At 41.9% G+C, this 19,654-nt stretch overlaps 1 protein-coding gene across 1 annotated transcript in view; it reads right to left on the reverse strand.

Moving 5' to 3' along the window:
* The window catches only part of LOC121292222 (fibrous sheath-interacting protein 1-like), a 234,484-nt gene extending 227,256 nt beyond the window's left edge, over positions 1 to 7,228 (reverse strand). Inside the window, exon 1 of the mRNA XM_041213930.1 lies at positions 7,097 to 7,228. Within this exon, the coding sequence (XP_041069864.1) occupies positions 7,097 to 7,150 (54 nt within the window). The 5' untranslated portion in view covers positions 7,151 to 7,228. The remainder of the gene's footprint in view (positions 1 to 7,096) is intronic.
* Between the last annotated feature and the right edge of the window lie 12,426 nt (positions 7,229 to 19,654).

Below are 19,654 nucleotides of genomic sequence, written 5' to 3' on the forward strand. Positions count from 1 at the left end.
ATTTTCACGTGGTCCATCTCTGACACTTCCCTTCCCTTCCTTGACCTCTCTGTCTCAATCTCTGGTGATAGACTGTCCACCAATATCCATTACAAACCCACCGACTCCCACAGCTACCTCGACTACAGCTCCTCACACCCCGCTTCCTGTAAGGACTCCATCCCATTCTCTCAGTTCCTTCGCCTCCGTCGCATCTGTTCCGATGATGCTACATTCAAAAACAGTTCCTCTGACATGTCCTCCTTCTTCCTTAACTGAGGTTTTCCACCCACGGTCGTTGACAGGGCCCTCAACTGTGTCCGGCCCATCTCCCGCACATCCGTCCTCACGCCTTCTCCTCACTCCCAGAAACATGATCGGGTCCCCCTTGTCCTCACTTATCACCCCACCAGCCTCCGCATTCAAAGGATCATCTTCCGCCATTTCCGCCAAATCCAGCATGATGCCACCACCAAACACATCTTCCCTTCAACCCCCTTATCGGCATTCCGTAGGGATCGCTCCCTCCGGGACACCCTGGTCCACTCCTCCATCACCCCCTACTCCTCAACCCCCTCCTATGGCACCACCCCATGCCCACACAAAAGATGCAACACCTGCCCCTTCACTTCCTCTCTCCTCACCGTCCAAGGACCCAAACACTCCTTTCAAGTGAAGCAGCATTTCACTTGCATTTCCCCCAACTTAGTCTATTGCATTCGTTGCTCCCAATGTGGTCTCCTCTACATTGGAGAGACCAAACGTAAACTGGGCAACCGCTTTGCAGAACACCTGCGGTCTGTCCGCAAGAATGACCCAAACCTCCCTGTCGCTTGCCATTTTAACACTCCACCCTGCTCTCTTGCCCTTGACTTGCTGCATTGTTCCAGTGAAGTCCAACGTAAACTGGAGGAACAACACCTCATCTTCCGACTAGGGACTTTACAGCCTTCCGGACTGAATATTGAATTCAACAACTTTAGGTCGTGAGCTCCCTCCCCCATCCCCACCCCCTTTCTGTTTCCCCCTTCCTTTTTTTTCCAATAAATTATAAAGATTTTCCTTTTCCCACCTATTTCCATTATATAAAAAAAAAACCCCACTAGAGCTATACATTGAGTGCCCTACCATCCATTCTTAATTAGCATATTCGTTTAGATAATATCACCAAATTTAACTTTAACACCTATGTGTGCTATTGTACTATTGTCGTTGACATCTTTTGATGATCTGCTTCTATCACTGCTTGTTTGTCCCTACAACCACACCACCCACCCCCCCCACCTCTCTCTCTCTCTATCTCTCCGCCCCCCACACACACACCTTAAACCAGCTTATATTTCAACTCTTTCTTGGACTCGAACTCAAGTTCTGTCGAAGGGTCATGAGGACTCGAAACGTCAACTCTTTTCTTCTCCGCCGATGCTGCCAGACCTGCTGAGTTTTTCCAGGTAATTCTGTTTTGTTTTGGATTTCCAGCATCCGCAGTTTTTTTGTTTTTATAATAGATTTCCATGTTTGATTACACATGTGCAAGTGCCAAAAGTTGCCTTCAGTAGCACAGTTGGAATGTTGGTGAATGCTAACAGTTTCACCATCAAGACTGGAAAGTCTCGGCCATTGGAGTGTACACGGCCATAAAACGCCCTTGCAGCCCTCATGGTTGCTCTGAAAGTGCAAAAGATGCCATGACATCCTCGTTGGGAATGTCCCTCAATCATTTCTTCATTTAAAAAAAACCTTAGCTCCCTCTTTTAACAACATTATCCATCTCCCTGGATGGTTTGTTCCACACACCAACCCTCTGTGAAGAGCAGTTGAACATAAAATTCAACTTCCTTCTTCGGTGCTTGAGTCTGTGCTGCTTTAAGAGAGTTTTGCCTCTAAACAGCTTCTCCATCTTTAACAATTAAAGGATGCAAAATTAGACTCTGTGGCAGCCATAGCTTCAGCACTACGGGTGCCGTTTTGGTACAAAAATGGCGTCTGCATCATGCAGTGCAGCCTGTGCCATCTTGGTGAGGGCATATTTGTGGGTGTTAGGAGTGTGAAAATATGCAAACTAGGCAGATTGTGGAAACATAGGGCTTAGGAGCAGGAGTAGGCCACTCGGCCCATCGTGCCTGTTCGGTCATTCAACAAGATCATGGCTGATCTGATTGTGGTCCCAGCTCCACATTCCTGTCTGCCCAACACCCCCACCACCCATCCGCGCCCCCCAGCCCCACCCTTATAACCCTTGATTCCCTTGTCTATCAAAAATCTAACTAACTCAGCCTTAAATAAATTGAATGACCCAGCCTCCACTGCTCGCTGGGGAAGAGGATTCCACGGTTAATGACCCTTTCAGAGAAAAAAATGTCTTATCTCAGTCTTAAAAGGGACACCACTTATTCTTAAATTGTGTCCCCTGGTTCAGGTGTCCCCCACAAGAGGAAACATCCTACCAGTATCCACCCTATCAAGTCCCCTAAGGATCTTACATGTTTTGGTCATTCTTCTAAGCACCAATGGACATAGGCCCAACCTGCTCAACCTTTCTTAATAAGATAAGCCCTTCATCCCAGGAATGAGTCCAGTGAACCTTCTCTGAACTGCTTTTAACGTAATTATATCAATTTTGAAATAAGGAGACCAACAGTGCAAACTCCAAACCATGTCAACAGACTGCAATAGATTTGGTAATCCAATACCTAAACCAAACAGGTTCATAGTATTTCAGGTCACTTAATAATTGACCAGCCAGCTTTGGGCATAAATGGAGTTAGCATTCTTCCAGGCTGGAGCAGATGACGTAAGTAACATCTTCCAGTTTACTGTCCATTGCAGCATCAGTGTGGTGGAAGGTGGTCTTTATGCCAGAAGAACATAAGAACATAAGAAATAGGAGCAGGAGTAGGCCATTTGGCTCTCAAGCCTGCCCCGCCATTCAATAAGATTATGGCTGGTCTGCGCCAGGCCTCAACTCCTCTTTCGTGCCAGCTCCTCATAGCCCTCAATTCCCCAATATTTCCACAACTCTCTAGGGTAGAGAATTCCAGACATTCACTAGAGAGGAAGTTATTGTGTCCTCTCTTACCAGAGAGAAGTAGCTGGAGTCTGCACTTGGCTTTGCCAGGACTTGCCATGATGCAGTATGTCATCGACTGCACACATGACTTTACAGGTGATACATCTCAATGCTGAAATACACCGCAACTGTAAAGGTTACCATTCAGTGATTGTGCAGAATGTGACCATCCTCAGCACATCATGCTGCTGAATGCCCAGTATCCTGGCAGCAATCAACGTGCTTTCATTCTGCAACACTCTGCTGTTCTGTTACCTCAGTACGGAAGCTACTGCCTTCTGGGCACAAGGACTATCATCTTTACATCTAGTTCATGACTCTCCCCCACAACCCAACCATATGTGGTTAACATGCAGACAATGAGAGCCATCCTGGCTGACAGAACATCATGGAGCAAATCATTGGGGTCCTGAAGTAACGATCCTACTGACTGGAGCATTCTGCAGGAGCCCTCCAGTGCATCCTGGTGGTATCCTGATTCATGGTGATCTGCTGCACAATCTGGCCGTCAAGATACAGCCCTTGCCAACAGAGATGTGGCAAGCAGCTCCGGATGAAGAGGGGGATAAGGGAAAGGAGGACAGGGAAGAGAAGGGGCAGGAGGAGGAAGGGAGGAGGCAACCCAGCACATCCTCTTTCCAGCCACACCCTCTCTAATTGCCTCATTCAACAATGAACACAACCCCAAGTCCCCGTTTTACAGCTGTCCCAACCTTACCATCCCTCCAATACTGACCATCACAGCATCCTCTTGGCCTCAATGCCGAAATAAAAGCCACTGCAAAACAACTATTCCAAACCAACTTTATCCAACAAACTATCCAATATTCCTAACTAAGTACCCTTCTGCATTCCTTTACTACCTGTACTTTGCCAGATCTAGTGTTCCAATGCAATACTACCCCAGAGGCTGCAATGTGACTGGGTGGAAGGGCATTGCCTTTCAGTGGGGCAGATTACAGAAGCCCTTAGAGGATACCCAAGCAGCTCTGGGCCATAATGACTCAGCTTCAGACTGCACTATCTTGGTACAGGTGACTGGACTGGCTGGCTGACAGGCAACAGCAGGGGTCCCTGGTGGAGTGGCAATATTTGGTGGAAATAACCAAAGCAATCATCCTGAGAAAGGGCAGCAGATTCATGGCCCACTGTCACTCCCCCTGGACAGGGCCACAGCTATATTAATAATCTGCTGGAACAGAGATTTCTAGACTTCTGTGAGACCTTTCAAGCCCCTTTTGAGCAGTCACATCTGCAGCCATGAAGGCAGCAATCTGAGCACCTGCAATGCATCAAGCTAAGCTTGCATAGAAACACGCATGGATCTCATGACGTTAATCTGAGCTTCCACTGCAGTATTCAGACATCGACTGACTTCGCTTGTACTGTAATGTAAGTTGAACTCTCCAGACTCCCCAAAGCCTGTCCACTATTTACAAGGCACAAGTCAAGAGTGTGATGGAATACTCCCCACTTACCTGGATAAGTGCAGCTCCAACAGCACTCAAGAAGCTTGACACCATCCATGACAAAACAGCCTGCTTGATTGGCACCCCATCCACAGCATTCACTCCGTCTACCACTGACTCACAGTGGCAGCAGTGCTTGCCATCTACAAGATGCACTGCAGGAAGACACCAAGGCTCCTTAGACAGAACCTTCCGAACCCATGAATACTGCCATCTAGAAGGACAAGGCCAGCAGACACATGGTATTATTACACAGCTGGTGGTAAAGGCTGAGTTGCTCAAATCCCAGAGGAAAACTTGAAACAACTGTCATTACCCATTTTTGCAATTTGTGTGTTTCATGATGCAGGCTTTGAATTCAGTGGTAATAAGGCCACCGAGTTTCAAGGGGTTTTTTTTTTATAAAACTAAGTTAAACATTTATTAATACAAGAAAAATTGTAAGCAAATACTTGTGTCTACAAAATTACTACTGTGATAACTACAAAAATCCCCTAATTAATTTGACTCTCAGTTACACCCCCGTTAGGGCAACAGTAAAACTTATAGACACGTGGCAAAGCACATCCTGGACAGTCGCATTCAAAATGAGTTTCTTTCAGCTCTGGGTCCTTGCAGACAGACTTGAGGTTTACAGGCTGGAGGCTTCTCACACTTGATGGATCTTAAATTGCCTCTGTCTTGTGCACAATCACCTTTCTCCTTTATACATGTCTTTCTCTTTGAATGTAAATTTTCCATTGCATTACTAGGTTTTTAATTTTACCTCTTATAACAATAAAATCCTTTGATTCCACCAATTTAATTAGTAAGCTGAAAAACTAAACATATTGCTTGGCATCTTCCAGCTAGGTACAAGATTCACCCGTTCCTTTGAATAATTTATTTAAAAATGCAAATTTCCCCCTTGACACCTATGTTTCTAAACTTCCCCATGTTTATCTAATTACCCAATTCAAACCCACTTCTTTTGATACATCAAAGCCTCTAGACCAGCTGGCTTTAATCCGATTAAGACACACACACAGACATCATTAAACTATTTTTTAAAAATAATTTCCAGTAATATTATCGGCATTAATCTCTTCAGAACAATGGGAATGCCACCATCTGGAAGCTCCCCTCCAAGCCATACACCATCCTGACTTGGAAATAAATTGTCATTCTTTCACTGTCGCCAAGTTAAAATCCTGGAACCCCCTCCCAAACAGCACTGTGGTAATACTTGTAGCACATGGACTGCAGCGGTTCAAGAAGGCAACTCACCACCACCTTCTCAAGGGCAATTAGGGATGGGCAATAAATGCTGGCCTAGCCAGTGATACCTATCATTCCATGAATGACCGTTAGCAGCTGTCTCATGGTCAGATCCCCAAGTGCTCTCACGGAGTTGGCCACCACTTTCACACCAAAATGATGGCAAGACCTGAACAAATCTCTGTGCAAACTTGGAGCCAAGTCTCCATGTTCTTTGACAGTCTCGGCAAGCTTTTGTAGGTCTGCCAATGCATCAAGCCTTCAGCAGCATGCTTAGCGCTGGGCTGCAGCACATCACTATTGTTTAAATTAATAGGTAACATAAAGTTTGCTGCCTGTGTCTTAACGTGCAGCAAGATTTTAAAATTCACATCCTTGCTTTCAAATCCCTCCATGGCCTGCCCCTCCCTACCTCCGCAACCTCCTCCAGCCCCACAAACCTCTGAGATATCTGTACCCCTCTAATTCTAGTCATTGTGCGTTCCCAATCATAACTGCATGTGGCCAAGACTTCAGTTTCCTATGACTCAAGCTCTGGAATTCCCTCCCTACACCTCTCTGCCTCACTACCTCATGTTCCTCCTTTAAGATACTTCTTAAAACCTTCCTCTTTTACCAAGCTTTTGATTATTTGACTAATATCTCCTTATGTGGCTCGCCATCATACATGCTCCTGTGAAGCACCTTGGGAAGTTTCATTACGTTAAAGATTTGTTGTATACTGTAGCACAACAAACAGATACAGGTTAAACACATATCGCAATTCCTGCGTCTGATTACTAGCCTTATCCAATTTTTCCCTCATATTTTCTTTTAACAGTTTCCAATCTTGCCATGAAAGGTGGGTGGTGGCAAGTTGGCTACTTTTTAAAAAATAATTACTGTCTCGTTCCTCAATTATGCTACAAAGCTTTGTGGCAATTTAACACATTATTTGTGAAAACAAAGACTTCTTAAACAGAAATGTGTGTATAATCTATAAGACACCCGCCGAAACTAATCCTAATATTCAAATCAATGACAGGATGGTTATGGTTATATGAACTGTGTTATAAAAACCTTGATTCAGCATTATAGTGTATAATTATATGTACATATAGTATGTCTACTGCCATAACCTTAACATATCAATAGGCTGCACAACTTAATAAATACCCTGAAAATCATAGGGTGGCTGAGTGGATTAGCACAATGTCCTTTCACTCTGCTTCTTTCAGCTTCTCCTATTTTATTTGGGGTAGTCACAGTCGATCCCCCTTCTCCATTTCCTCTTGTCAGACACCCATTCCTCTTCCAATCCAACCTCACTTAAATCTCTCACCGCTGCATCTTCCCATCTGGTCTTAGGCCTTCCTCCTTTCCTTCTTCCCGACATTCCTATCTCTATCAATCACCTCTCCACATTTCCTCTCTCTCTCTCCATAACAGATGACCGTACCGTTTTCAATCTCTTCTCGGTTACTTTCTTCAATGATCCGACAATCTTCACCAATCATGTACTGGTTCCTGATTTTGTGCTTTCTCATTACTCCACAGCCTTTGGAACTCTCTTCCTCAAAAGGCGGTGGAAGCAGAGTCTTTGAATATATTTAAGGCAGAGCTAGATACATTCTTGATTAACAAGGAGGTGAAAGGTTATTGTGGGTAGGCAGGAATGTGGAGTTGAGGTTACAGTCAGATCAGCCATGATCTTATTAAATGGCGAAACAGGCTCAAGGGACAGAGTGGCCTACTCCTGTTCCTAATTCGTTTGGATCCATCTCAGCATCTGCGTTTCACTGGTATCCAGTCATTGTTCCTCTTTTCTTGATGTTGCCCAAGTTTCTGCACTATATAACAAGGCCAGTCTCACACTGTCTTTTAGATTTTTCCTTTCAGTTTCAGTGATACTTTTCTATCATAGAACACTCCACTGCACTTCTTCCAATTACTCTAACCAGAGCTAATCCGTTTCGTAACTTCCGTTCCCATACTTGCATCCCCTGCCACCATTGACCCCAGGTACTCATTTTCTCTTCACCCATAATTTTACACCCCAACACTTTCCAATATTGGTTCAAAATCGTCACTGTAATACCATGAGAAAAGTCCTCTCTATTTGCACTTGATCTATACAGAACATTAACCAGCTATTAATGAGGTGGGTCTATAACATAAAACTGATCACTGTTCAACACTAATTCATACTCTCATTGAGACGGTTGATAAGAATGGCTGGTGTAAGAAATTGAGGAGAAAATCAAATTGGGTACAATAGGAGATGTTAATCTGAGGTTGGATGGTGGTACATTGTTCAGCAGAACAATGTACCACCTGTATCTGTCCCAAATTAACCCAGATTAGGGCATCCTGGGGGGAAACATAAATAGTAAGTTTTCTGTTCAGGCAATATCCCACAACTTGAGGGGCTTGATCAGGTCTAAAAATATTAAAAACACAGATGCTAGCCAATTCAACTTAGTTCCAAGTAATGTAGTTCAATTCGCACCAAAATAAATGTTAGAGTTCCCAGAAATGCCACTATAGATATAAATGATCAACATTATACGTGGCATTTTTTCATAAAATTCCGCTATGCATACCCGTTTTATATCATGTGCTTATTACATGACTAACAGCCCCCTCTTTAGACACAAGTTCTTCATTTCTACAGTTTCTGAAAACTTTTAAACCTGAATTGAGTTGATGAGTTGGCTGTTGGCTTGTTTCAGGCCCACTATCCAAACAAGTCAAATTCTGTGTAATTCTTTCAGATCACTGCATATCTTGAGCAAAAACATTGCTATATTGAAATAAAATGTTAAAATAAAGATGGTTTAATATTATGTACTGCATGACATATCACAGTTCAAAATGTAATAGAACAAGGCAAAGTGTGGGTGAAGTGCTCCAAAAATGATGCTTTTGTCTAGTTGCTGACTGTTGGTCAATTCCTAAAACGTTGATTGAACTGCACATAATTTTAAAGCTTTACTCTCGAGTTGAAAAGAAAGCAAGATGTAATAGGTTAGTGCTGCTTGGAATTTGCTTTATTAAATCCTGTATACTGTCCTGTTCCAGAATAAATGCTATGTCTCTTGCGGTCAGTTAAAGCAAACTAAGCAAATGTACCAAATGCAAAATAAAATCAAACTAAATTCTGAGCATTTTGATTGGAAAACTTACGATAACGTATTCTTTATTTTATACAAAAAGATTGATAGGTGTCAATATTCCACCTTTAAAACAAAATAATTTAGGTCTGCCCTCTCTCGTGCACATATTAGGAAGAGAAAGCTTAAAGTTTTGGTGAAGAGAGAGATTTCTTTGCCGAGTGTCTTAACAAATGTTCCCTCTGCAGTACTTGTCATTAAAGTACCATTTACTTCTGTGTACAAAGTTCATTTTTTTTTCTATACTGTTAGCGGTTTTTAATGGCAGTTCAGTCACGAGTATTTCATGAACTTTACACACACAGGGAATTATACCATAGTATACCAAAATCCCAATAGCAATCATGTTGCAGCAGTGGGATTCTCCCATTTTCCAAACTGCAAAGTCTTTGGCCTCTCAGGCTGCTTAGAAGAATTTGAAGTCATATGTGAATAATTTGCAAGGTAAGGAATGACTGACTTAGCAGGGTATGAAGCAAAATAGAAAATGTTTAAGGTATTGCCAGAAATCGCATGTGGTGCTCACACCAACAAGAATTAATTGATCTTTTATTTAAGACTAATGCTTACATATGAAAAATGCTTCTTCATATTTGTGCAAAAAAACATATCATTACATTTTTAATGCTTGTGAATAATACAATGACTTCAATCATTAAAATGAGTAGAAGGACCTGAGGTTGCTTGCTTGATCAAGCCTTTGAAAATGAAAAATATGGTTGAATTTGGACAACAATTGGAACATAACCTTAAGATTGACTGAATGGCAGAGCAGACTCGATGGGCCGAATGGCCTAATTTCTGCTCCTATGTCTTATGATGTTAACATATATCTTTTATAAAAGGAAATAATTTTCCCCTGAAGACATCCTTTTTTATTCACATTTTTAAACAATAAATCATAATGACATTAGAAAACTGAGCAGAGAGGAATTACTGAGCACTGCATTTGAGAAAGACTTGGATAACTATCTATTGTCAGTAACCTAGCCTACTTCAGAAATCTTGTCATTTCAAAGCAGCCAAGTATTTTAATTCAAAACCATCATGCCGGCTATTGTATAATAACCATTATAATAAATCATTCTGCCCGGGGTATTATCAGTACTCGCTGATTAATGGCGACTTATTTTTAAGTACAAAATTGACTTTAAATAATTAGTATTAATTTAAATGACTTGATTCATAAAGGATGAATGAACATGAAACACTGCAATGTTTTAACGGGAACCATAAATTCAAGAAGAAATCACTAAGTATTATATGGGGGTTCTGTGTGGAGCTAAATAAATATATTTTTTAAAAAGGCTAATGGTTCTGAAAATAGAGGAAGCTGAAAATAATATAAAGGGTCCTTACTTACAATGAAGTTAATTAGAAAAAATCAACAAGGACAGCAACACTTTAAGCGTTCAGAGGCTAAAACTGCAACAATATATTCACTATATTTACAGTTAATTATAGTCATTAAGAATAAACTGCAATTATTAGACCTCAAAGTGATCAATTAGATTGAAAATCACTTCCCTTAAGTCACATCTCTCAGGATAAAGCTTTTTGATGACATCACTGAGCTAAATCTGGAGATGCAAGTGAATGCTCAGCAGGAATCTCTCAGCCCTGAGACATGGCCTATAGACATTTTAAGGTTATGTTCTTCCCCCGACACCCATCCCCCACAGTGAATGGAAGTGGGAGGGAACAGAACCCAGGAAATGCAATTCGAGAACTCATTTCAATTTCAGTGAAGGACTGAAACTTTTCAACCAGAGTGCCATGCAAATGAAGAATTTTTGTTTTTACAAGGTACAATTATGGACAACTTCCTGGAATCTATTGAGCTGGCAGTACTGAAGTTCCTATTCTAGAGGCGAGAAAGGCACAAAGATCAGGCTTTCTGCAACAATTACATCCCAAGATGCAAAATTTAACCTTTAAAAACCCTTGAGTTATGTGATATCATCTCGAGGTAGGATGTCTGGAGGTAGGCTTTCTACATTAGTAAAAACTGGTTTGCTTCTCTAATTGCATCAGAGACTGCCACTGAGGAATAATGTTCACAGTAAACTATTCTAAATGACTATTAACTAAAAATACAGATGGGAAATTTTGATGTTAGAAAACAGAAAAGCGATGAAGGACACATGGCAACGGTGACCAATAAACTCATGAAGCACTGAGTAACAAAGCGTCAAACCAGAAAGGGAACGGCAACTCATAGCTGCATTGTAAATTATAGTTGAATGTGCGAATAAATGAAAGTGATTTTGGAAGTTAATTGCTTAATTTTTCATGTACAAATTGTGTCTTTACCTGAGGACTTCATTGATAAAATAATTGCATTTTAGTTTAGTCCTATTAAATAAGCTGAACCAGAGAAAACTCCTCCCAACTCAGTTTTATGAGCACAGTTAGATCTAACTGTTCTGACTGTTACAATAATGTAATTACTTTGGCTTTAGTTTTAAGCAAAACTAACAGAATTCCAAATAGTCGTTTGGTAGTACAGAACTTGAGTCTTGCTGAAAAAAGAGACATGTCTAAGCTTTTCGTCTTGCACTCATCATGATCCTCACAAGAATATTAGGGGGGGAAACAATAATTTACACTGTATGTGATGAGAGTGCTGATTGGTTGGCAAGTGGCGTTGCCATAGAGAATGCATCACAGATAGTGACTGACAGTTAACTGTCAAGCATTGTTTGAAATTTAAACCAGGTAGCTTGACCCTGATTGGTCAAGGCATTGCCCTGAGGAATGTGACAGCGAATGGCTGTCACTTATTTTGTTTAGCTGAAACATGCGCAATGTATTTACATGTTCTTTCCATCTGCAAAACACGGGGCCCTGTGTATTAATATATGTAGCTTCCAGTACACACAAATATGCCACATTGTGAGCCTGACTGACAATCTTAAATTGGTTGTCAGTGTAATTCTTAGCACATTGAGGATTACTTAGCAAATGCTGTCCAATCACGGAATCACATCTAATGTTGGACACCGTGTTTTGATTTTGCAGGCAAGGGCTGGTTGGTTACGGTCTGTACCCTGCCATTGTGAACAGCAGCTGGGATGTGCTGTTTGATATGATCCACCAGTCATGGCAAAAATGGCAGACATGTCCAGAAATTCTAAGTCCTGCCCATGAACAGAACCATTTCTATTTTCACGGGGGCAGGACTGGAGTAAGACTGGGGTTCGCACAGGAGCAGTTTACAGAGGTAGCTGGCCATTTATAAGGCCCTGCCTTCTCAACGTTGCGCAACTACTTGAGGCGTGGTGACCCTCAGGTTAAACTCATCACTAGTCGTCTCTCTTTAATGAGAGAGCAGCCTATTATAATAAATCAGTCTGCCCAGGATGTTATCAGTACTCGCGGATTAATGGCGACTTATTTTTAAGTACAAAATTGACTTTAAATAATTAGTATTAATTTAAATGACTTGATTCATAAAGGACGAATGAACGTGAAACATTGCAATGTCCTCTGGGACTTTGGCGGCTTTCACTTTCAAATCATCAGCTGCCTCCACTGAAGTGGGATTTTGGTAGGCCAGGGGAGGAATTTTACTGCCCCGCTGCAGTGGGGCGAGAGTTGAAAAATGCGGCAAGCCATTCAAAAGTTCATTGACTTCCACGGGCCTGGAAAATCTCACCTGCAGGAGGTGTCATAAAATCCCAGCCCAGGAGAGTGAAACCCAGAACGTGCAGATTAGGCCAGGTAAGAGCTGGTCTGAACTTGGTGGATCCATTTGGATAGCCAAGGTACCCCTTTGGAGAGGTAAGGTACCCCTTTGGATAAGGTCCCCGGATACCTTTGAGGGAGGTAAAGCACCCTTTGGGAGAGGTAAGGTGCTATTAGGGAGAAGTAAAGCACTCTTTAGAATTGTAAACATGATTTTGCGTAAAAAGTACGTAAACGCATTGGAACTGTCAAAGCTGTCAAAGAACTGTCAGAGCTGTCAAATAACTGTCAAAGAATACTAGGTGAGTTGGCATGGAGGGGGTAAGGGCAAAGAGTGGTTGGTGGGGGCAAGCACTGGCATGAGATGGCATACGTGCTATATAGGGCCATGGAAATATGGGGATCATAGGGGATATGAGGGGCAATGGGGAGGATAGGCAGAGAGTCTTGGGTTGACATAAGGATAGGAGGGGCCATGGGAGTAGGTAGAGAGGCATAGGTTGGCATGGATGGGGCATGGGGAGTGTATGACAGGGTGAGGGGATTGAGGGGTGAGGGCTGGAGGGCTGCTTTTGTTTTCATCTCTTTCTTTAATTTAATTCAACATAGTTCCGGAGCACAGAGGCAGGTCTTCTACCCAGCCCACCTCCACATCCCACAGCATCCGCATTCAATCCCAGGGTGGCAGGCCTGACTTCTAATCCAGACTGCCACCCCAGAATGAAAATCTGACCCGCGACACCATTTTTAAAGGCCAGGGTTTGCAGAATTGGGAATTCTCTCATCTCTGCACACCTCACCCGGCAGCATAAGTCTGGGCAGGCCCCTAGACTTTAAAGACTGGCACTATGTGGAGAAATTCCACTTTGTTTCTCCTACCTTTTGGGTGTAAAATGAACAAAAGGGGGGGCCAATAGCTGTTCGCAATGTTCTGAGCCAGACCTTGCCTGCAAGAATGGCTGTTTGCTATGTTTAACCTGAAAGTCTTTAATTCCAGCACAAAGTGACAGAATTGGAAAAAGTATTCTCAAGTGGATGAACACAAATATTTAAAAGCAAATAAATTACCTAGTATGAAGGAGAGTTTGTTCTATACTGAATTTTTATGTCATTTAATTTTCTGAGCTGATGAAGCCCATAATAACTCAGCTGAGTGGCTCTCTGGATGGGTTTAAGACTTAATACATCAGCTGAAAGATTTTCATCTTTAGGTTTAAGCATCACCAGCGTGGAGCGCAGACACAAAATCAGGCCGGGAGGATTGTACAATCTTTAGAGAACCCAACTGATTTTCTTCCCATTAAATGGAAGGAAATTCAGAAGGGCTGTATTACCTAGGCCTGAATTTTACCTTTGGCAGGGGTGCCCAATTGGCAGGCCCAGAGCGGTTGGGAAATAGACCGCTGACTGCAATCGGTCCCCGACTGCAATTTCATGCTGGCTGACCAATTAACAGCCAGTCAATGTGAAATGCATGCTGATATGCTCAGCGCCTCCGGGGTGAGGGCAGGAAGAGGATGGGCGATGACGTTTCCGCGGGCACGGGTGAGCGCTGTGAGAAAGCTCCCTGAAGCCAGACAGCTGCCTCGAGGAGCTGGAGACCTGAGAAAGCTGAAGTATAGGTTTTAAAAGCTGAAAAAAAGTTTCCATTCATTATAATCTACCACCTGAAAATAAAACTGATAAAAATGCGGTCCGCAGAAATTTATTTTTATTTTATTCCATCAAGGAAATTTCATCCCGCCCTCGGATGAGGTTTGATGAAAAATGCAAAGGTTGCCTGGCCAATTCACCCGTCCGCCAACCGTAAAGTTGGACAGGGAATGAAAAATCGGAGTCAATTGTGTCATTAATGGGCTTAATTGGCATCTTAACTGTCGGCAGGCGTGCTTCTGACTTTTGCACGCTCCCGCCAAGCGAAATATTGCGTGAGTGTGCGATGACATCGGAGCGCTCACCCAACATCTTCTCACGCTTTTTTGCGCCTGATCGAGTCAGGTGTGCGCCCGCCCATGGGATGTAAAATTCTGCCCCTAGTGTGTGATTCCCTCATGACAGATTTTCTTCTCTGTTGTTTGCGGAGATGGTAAAGGTGAAAACCTACCTCCAAGTTACCAAAAGGCCATTGAAATAAGTTTGGAAATCCAAGTTCTTCCCAGCCTCAAATACCTAGCAATGCCATTAAGAGAATGGGCAATATTGTTAAACGTCTGAAATTCATATAACTTTACACGCATAGCTGTATATTTTTCTAGGCGGTGTAATGAATTACGTAATGGTTATATGCACAACTTGGATTTATAAAGCTACTTTAACGTAGTAAAAATGTCGAAAGGCTCTTCACATGTGCATTATCAAACAATGTATGTGGTGAGTGGTTCATAATCTCAACAGAGCAAGACAATTAAATCAGATTTCTGTAGCGTGCAATACAATGATGGCTTTGTGCCATGCATAGTATGCTGCAGCACTTAGTCAACCTGTTTCAGATCAATTTATTTCCGCTAAGCTTGAAATTGTACTACCTCTAAGCCTTGTTTATTCCTTTGTACCAAACTGCTGAATAAAAATGGCTGAAGAATGTTCTTTCTAATTGATTACAATACAATTTTGCAAGGCCAGAATACCAAACATTTTTTTCCTTCTGTTAAGTCTCCAAGCATCTGAGGTTTATATAGAAATAGTGATGACAACTGAAGAAAAAAGCTAACATGTAACTCAGAATCATGGTAAAAATGTTACAATTCAGAAGGTCATTCAGACCATCACACTTATCCACTTGGTCTAATTCCCCTGGCCTTACCCCACTCCCTCATCCATATCTTTTTGATTTTATTTTCAAATATTTATCCACTTCCCTTTAAGAGCGATTATGGATTCTGCTCCCACCATTGTTTCCTATCAGGTATTCCTTTTCCTAACAAGCCCCTATATTTAAAAAATATCTTCTTTCATTTAATGGCGATATCTTCAATTTATGCTATCTAGTTACAAATGCACCAACCAGCAGATATAATTTTCCCCTGTTCATCTCATACATGTGAAGCAGTAACTCAGGTAACAACATAAAAATAGTAGATGTTGACCATCAATTTAAAAATGCTCTAAAAATACATCAATAATAATTTTACAAAACATGTAAATTCTAAATTTTAAAGCATCACTGAAGGAAAAAGACAATTGTGTTTGTTAAGTGCTGAACACTGAAGTTTCAAACAGAATTCCAGGAAAATCAAATAATCATAAGCACAATATTGCTTGTTTCACAATTTGCACCATTTACATTAATAACCAACTTATATGTATTTATGCACAAGAAACTTTACTGTAAAAATCAATTACAATGAAAACTTGCTGTTAAATTTCTATTGTCTTATGCACTTGTCAGAAATGAAATATGATTCAGAATACACTTGCACACAATATGTAAACGACTCATCAATTATTTCATAAAAGTTACTTTTTATCACTGGCTTCTCATCATGAGGTCTGACCATCATAAGATCACGCCATTGGTTAGATTCTGTCACAAGTCCTAGCCGACTAACTTCACCTTTGAGTTTCTCCTCCACATAAGACAGCCAACTTTGCTATCCTGCATAACAAACAAATTGCTTTCCTTACTCCCATCATTTACACTGTATGCTTTAGGTAACTTATTCCAGGAGTCCATTATCCTTTATTGTGGCCATGTTTAGTGGAGGCCAATCATCTCACCCCCAGGGCATTGCTGCAGGAGTTCCTCAGGGTAGTGTCCTAGACTCAATCATCTTCAGCTTCTTCATCAATGACCTCCCCTCCATCATAAGATCAGAAGTGGGATATTCGCTGATGATTACGCAATGTTCAGTACCATTCACAGTCCCTCAGATAATGGGGCAGTCCTTTTCTGCATGGAACAAGATCTGGACAACATTCAGTCTTGGGTTGATAAGTGGCAAGTAAAATTTGCATAACACAAAAGCCAGGGAATGACCATCTCCAATAAGAGAGGATCAAAGCACCTCCCATTAATATTCAAGGGCATTACCACCGCTAAATACACCACAATCAATATCCTGAGGGTCATGACTGACCAGAAACACAACTGGACTAATCACATAAATATTGAAACTACAAGTTCAGAGGCTGGAAAGCCTGTGTTGAGTAACTCACCTGTAAACTCCTAAAGCCTTTCCACCATCCACAGGGCATTAGTCAGGAATGTGACGGAATAATCCCCACTTGCCTAGATAAGTGCAGCTTCAGTAACACTCAAGAACCTTGACACTATCCAGGACAAAGCAGACAGCTTGACTGGTACCCCATCTACTACCTTAAACATTCACTCCTTTCACCACCGGTGCACCATAGCTCCAGTGTGCACCATCCACAAGACGCACTGCAGCAGCTCACCAAGGCTCCTTAGACAGCATCTTCCAAACCTGCAGCCTCTACCACCTGGAAGGACAAGGGCAGCAGGTCCATTGGAATGCTACCACCTACGAGTTCTTCTCCAAGTCATATCCCATCCTGACTTGGAAACGTATTATCATTACCATTCCTTCACTGTCACTGAGTCAAAATCTTAAAACTCCCTTCCTAACAGCACTGTGGATGTACCAACATCACATAGATTGCAGTAGTTCAAGAAGGCAGTTTCCCACCACTTTCTCAAGGACAATAGGATGGACACTAATTGCTGGTCATGCCATGAATGAATAAGATAAGGTGTTCTTCTGGTCCCCACTTCTTCACTGACTGCAGTTTCATTGGTTATATGGGCACCCTTCATGAGTCCTGAATGATCCAATGACACTACACCAACCTGCAGGCCACTCAATCCGAAAAAAGCCACCATCAGCGAATATACAACAGTCACCAGATAATTGCCATTTTCCCCAGGTCAGTGGGTCTGACTCAACTCAAGAAAGGGCAAGCATGGGGCCAAAATGATGGGAATCAGTGAAGGTGCAAAAGCAAAGATATTTATTCAAATCTATTAATGGCTGCCATCATTTTTATGAGTGTGAGATAGCCGGGGAATACTTACACAGAAATGAATCCTTGAAGCCTTCTCCATTTAAGCATTAAAAAAGTGGAAGCAACAACATTCCAAAAATTACTAGGCATCAGTAAAGATGGTAACACTGTATTTTCATAGTAAAATACACACACATTGAACTAAAATGATTCTGTTGAACTCTAAATACGTAGGTTGACCACCAGTTGCTTTAACACAATGCTGTTTTGTTGGATTAAGTTTTCCTAGATGGAATATAATTGCAAAGTGCCACCTGACATAATATTTCCATAAAACACTGTAAACACAGTATGCCAGCAACTTGCACAAAAAAACTTAAGTCAGCAGTTGCAGCATGCCAAGTGAAGTCTGAAGCTGAAAGGTACTATAAGCTTTTTTGGTGAATGGGTTTCTTTGACGCCAGTCTAATATCTGCTGATTTGCAGCTGTTGCAGAGACTAATTTTCTTGGAAACTTGCTTGCAAGTATGCAATCCTTATTAAGAGACACAATTTATACTTGATGGTAATGGGTGAATGAAACAAAATTATTTGATCAATATACCACAGTATTCGTCTGGCAAGAAGAAATGGAACTATCAAGTGCAAGTCCAGGATAGTTTAAGCCTCAATTGATGAATGTTCATATAAAGGGCATCTCATAATACCCTAACTCAGGTCAGAACAAACATGGCTCAGATCTTCTGATCAGGATCGGAAACCCTATTTCTGACCTGATCAGACAAAGAAATGCACTTACCTTCCTCCTATTTTTCCAAGTGATCTTCCAATGGAGGATCCTTCACAACCAATTCAGTGAAGCAAACCTCAGAGGGAGCACAGAGAATCAGTGCAGAAGCCACTCCCCCTTATTATGGCACTAGCTGCCAGTTTCTGGTAAGTTTAAAGGTCCCAAAGCCACTTTGAGAAGCTATGAAGGGAAGGTAACTAGGTAAGGTGAGTGGGTAAGGGGGAAGGATGGGTGAGGGGATAGGGCTCTGCTGCAGAAAACTCAGATGAGGACTTCAATGGGATGGCATACAGCAAAGGCTAATCGGCATACACACAGATACGTGCACTGGCAGTCCTGTCCTGTCACTGTTGCTGTCAAAGAGCATAGAGGAAATTGCCAGTAAATTAACACGGGGCTTTGCGTAGACCTTGGAGCCCACTCTTTTCAGTATAGAAATGGTGACCAACTCCATGAGAACACTGAGAGAGCCATCCATGCTGAAACATCTGATAGCCAATGTTTCAGCTTCAATTGCAGCACAAGCGGAAGTCAGCTTGCGTGTGACTGCTGCAGCAGAAATTCAGATTGAGGTTATACAAATTCAGGTTGTTGCCACGCAAGGGCAAACTGCTGTCATCGTGGCTGCAGATACTGGGGACTTGAAGGATCTCACAGAGTTCAGCAATCTGTCCACCCACCAACAGATGAGCAGGATTGCTGATGGGTCACCTCAGGTCATTGGTAGTGGCTCTGTGGAGCAAGAACCTGACGTCCTCTCTCAGACTGACCCTTGCTGTTGCCTGTTCTAGATTAAGGACTTCATTATCTTTTCTACCACATAGGTTACATTAGTTGAAGTATAATTCCCTGGGCTTGTTCTATTACCCTTTTTATATATAAGAAACACATTAGCTGGTCACCAGCCCTCTGGAACCATTTCCTTTTCTAATGAATTTATAGTATTTCTATATATAGTATTTTTACTATGCTGTCCCCAACTTTTTTTAATATGCACGAATGCAATTCCTCCAGACCATCACAATAAAACATTTAAACCATGCTAAACAAAAATAATCTAAGTTTGAAGGATCTTGAAATTATAAACTCATTAACCCTACCAAAGCGAAGTTGTAAAACAAAGTGCATTTCTGCAGTACTTTCCACTAATTTGTATTGGCAATCCCCTTCTTATTGTATCCAGATTTATATGGTGTCAGCACTGCATGAACATATTCCTCCGACCACCAGCATAAACTTGGGGAATGCTCTGCAGCTTATAGGCAGGTTGAAAAATAAATTGGGCACA

The sequence above is a fragment of the Carcharodon carcharias genome, chromosome 20 (assembly GCF_017639515.1).
Source record: "Carcharodon carcharias isolate sCarCar2 chromosome 20, sCarCar2.pri, whole genome shotgun sequence".
NCBI classification, from domain to species: domain Eukaryota; kingdom Metazoa; phylum Chordata; class Chondrichthyes; order Lamniformes; family Lamnidae; genus Carcharodon; species Carcharodon carcharias.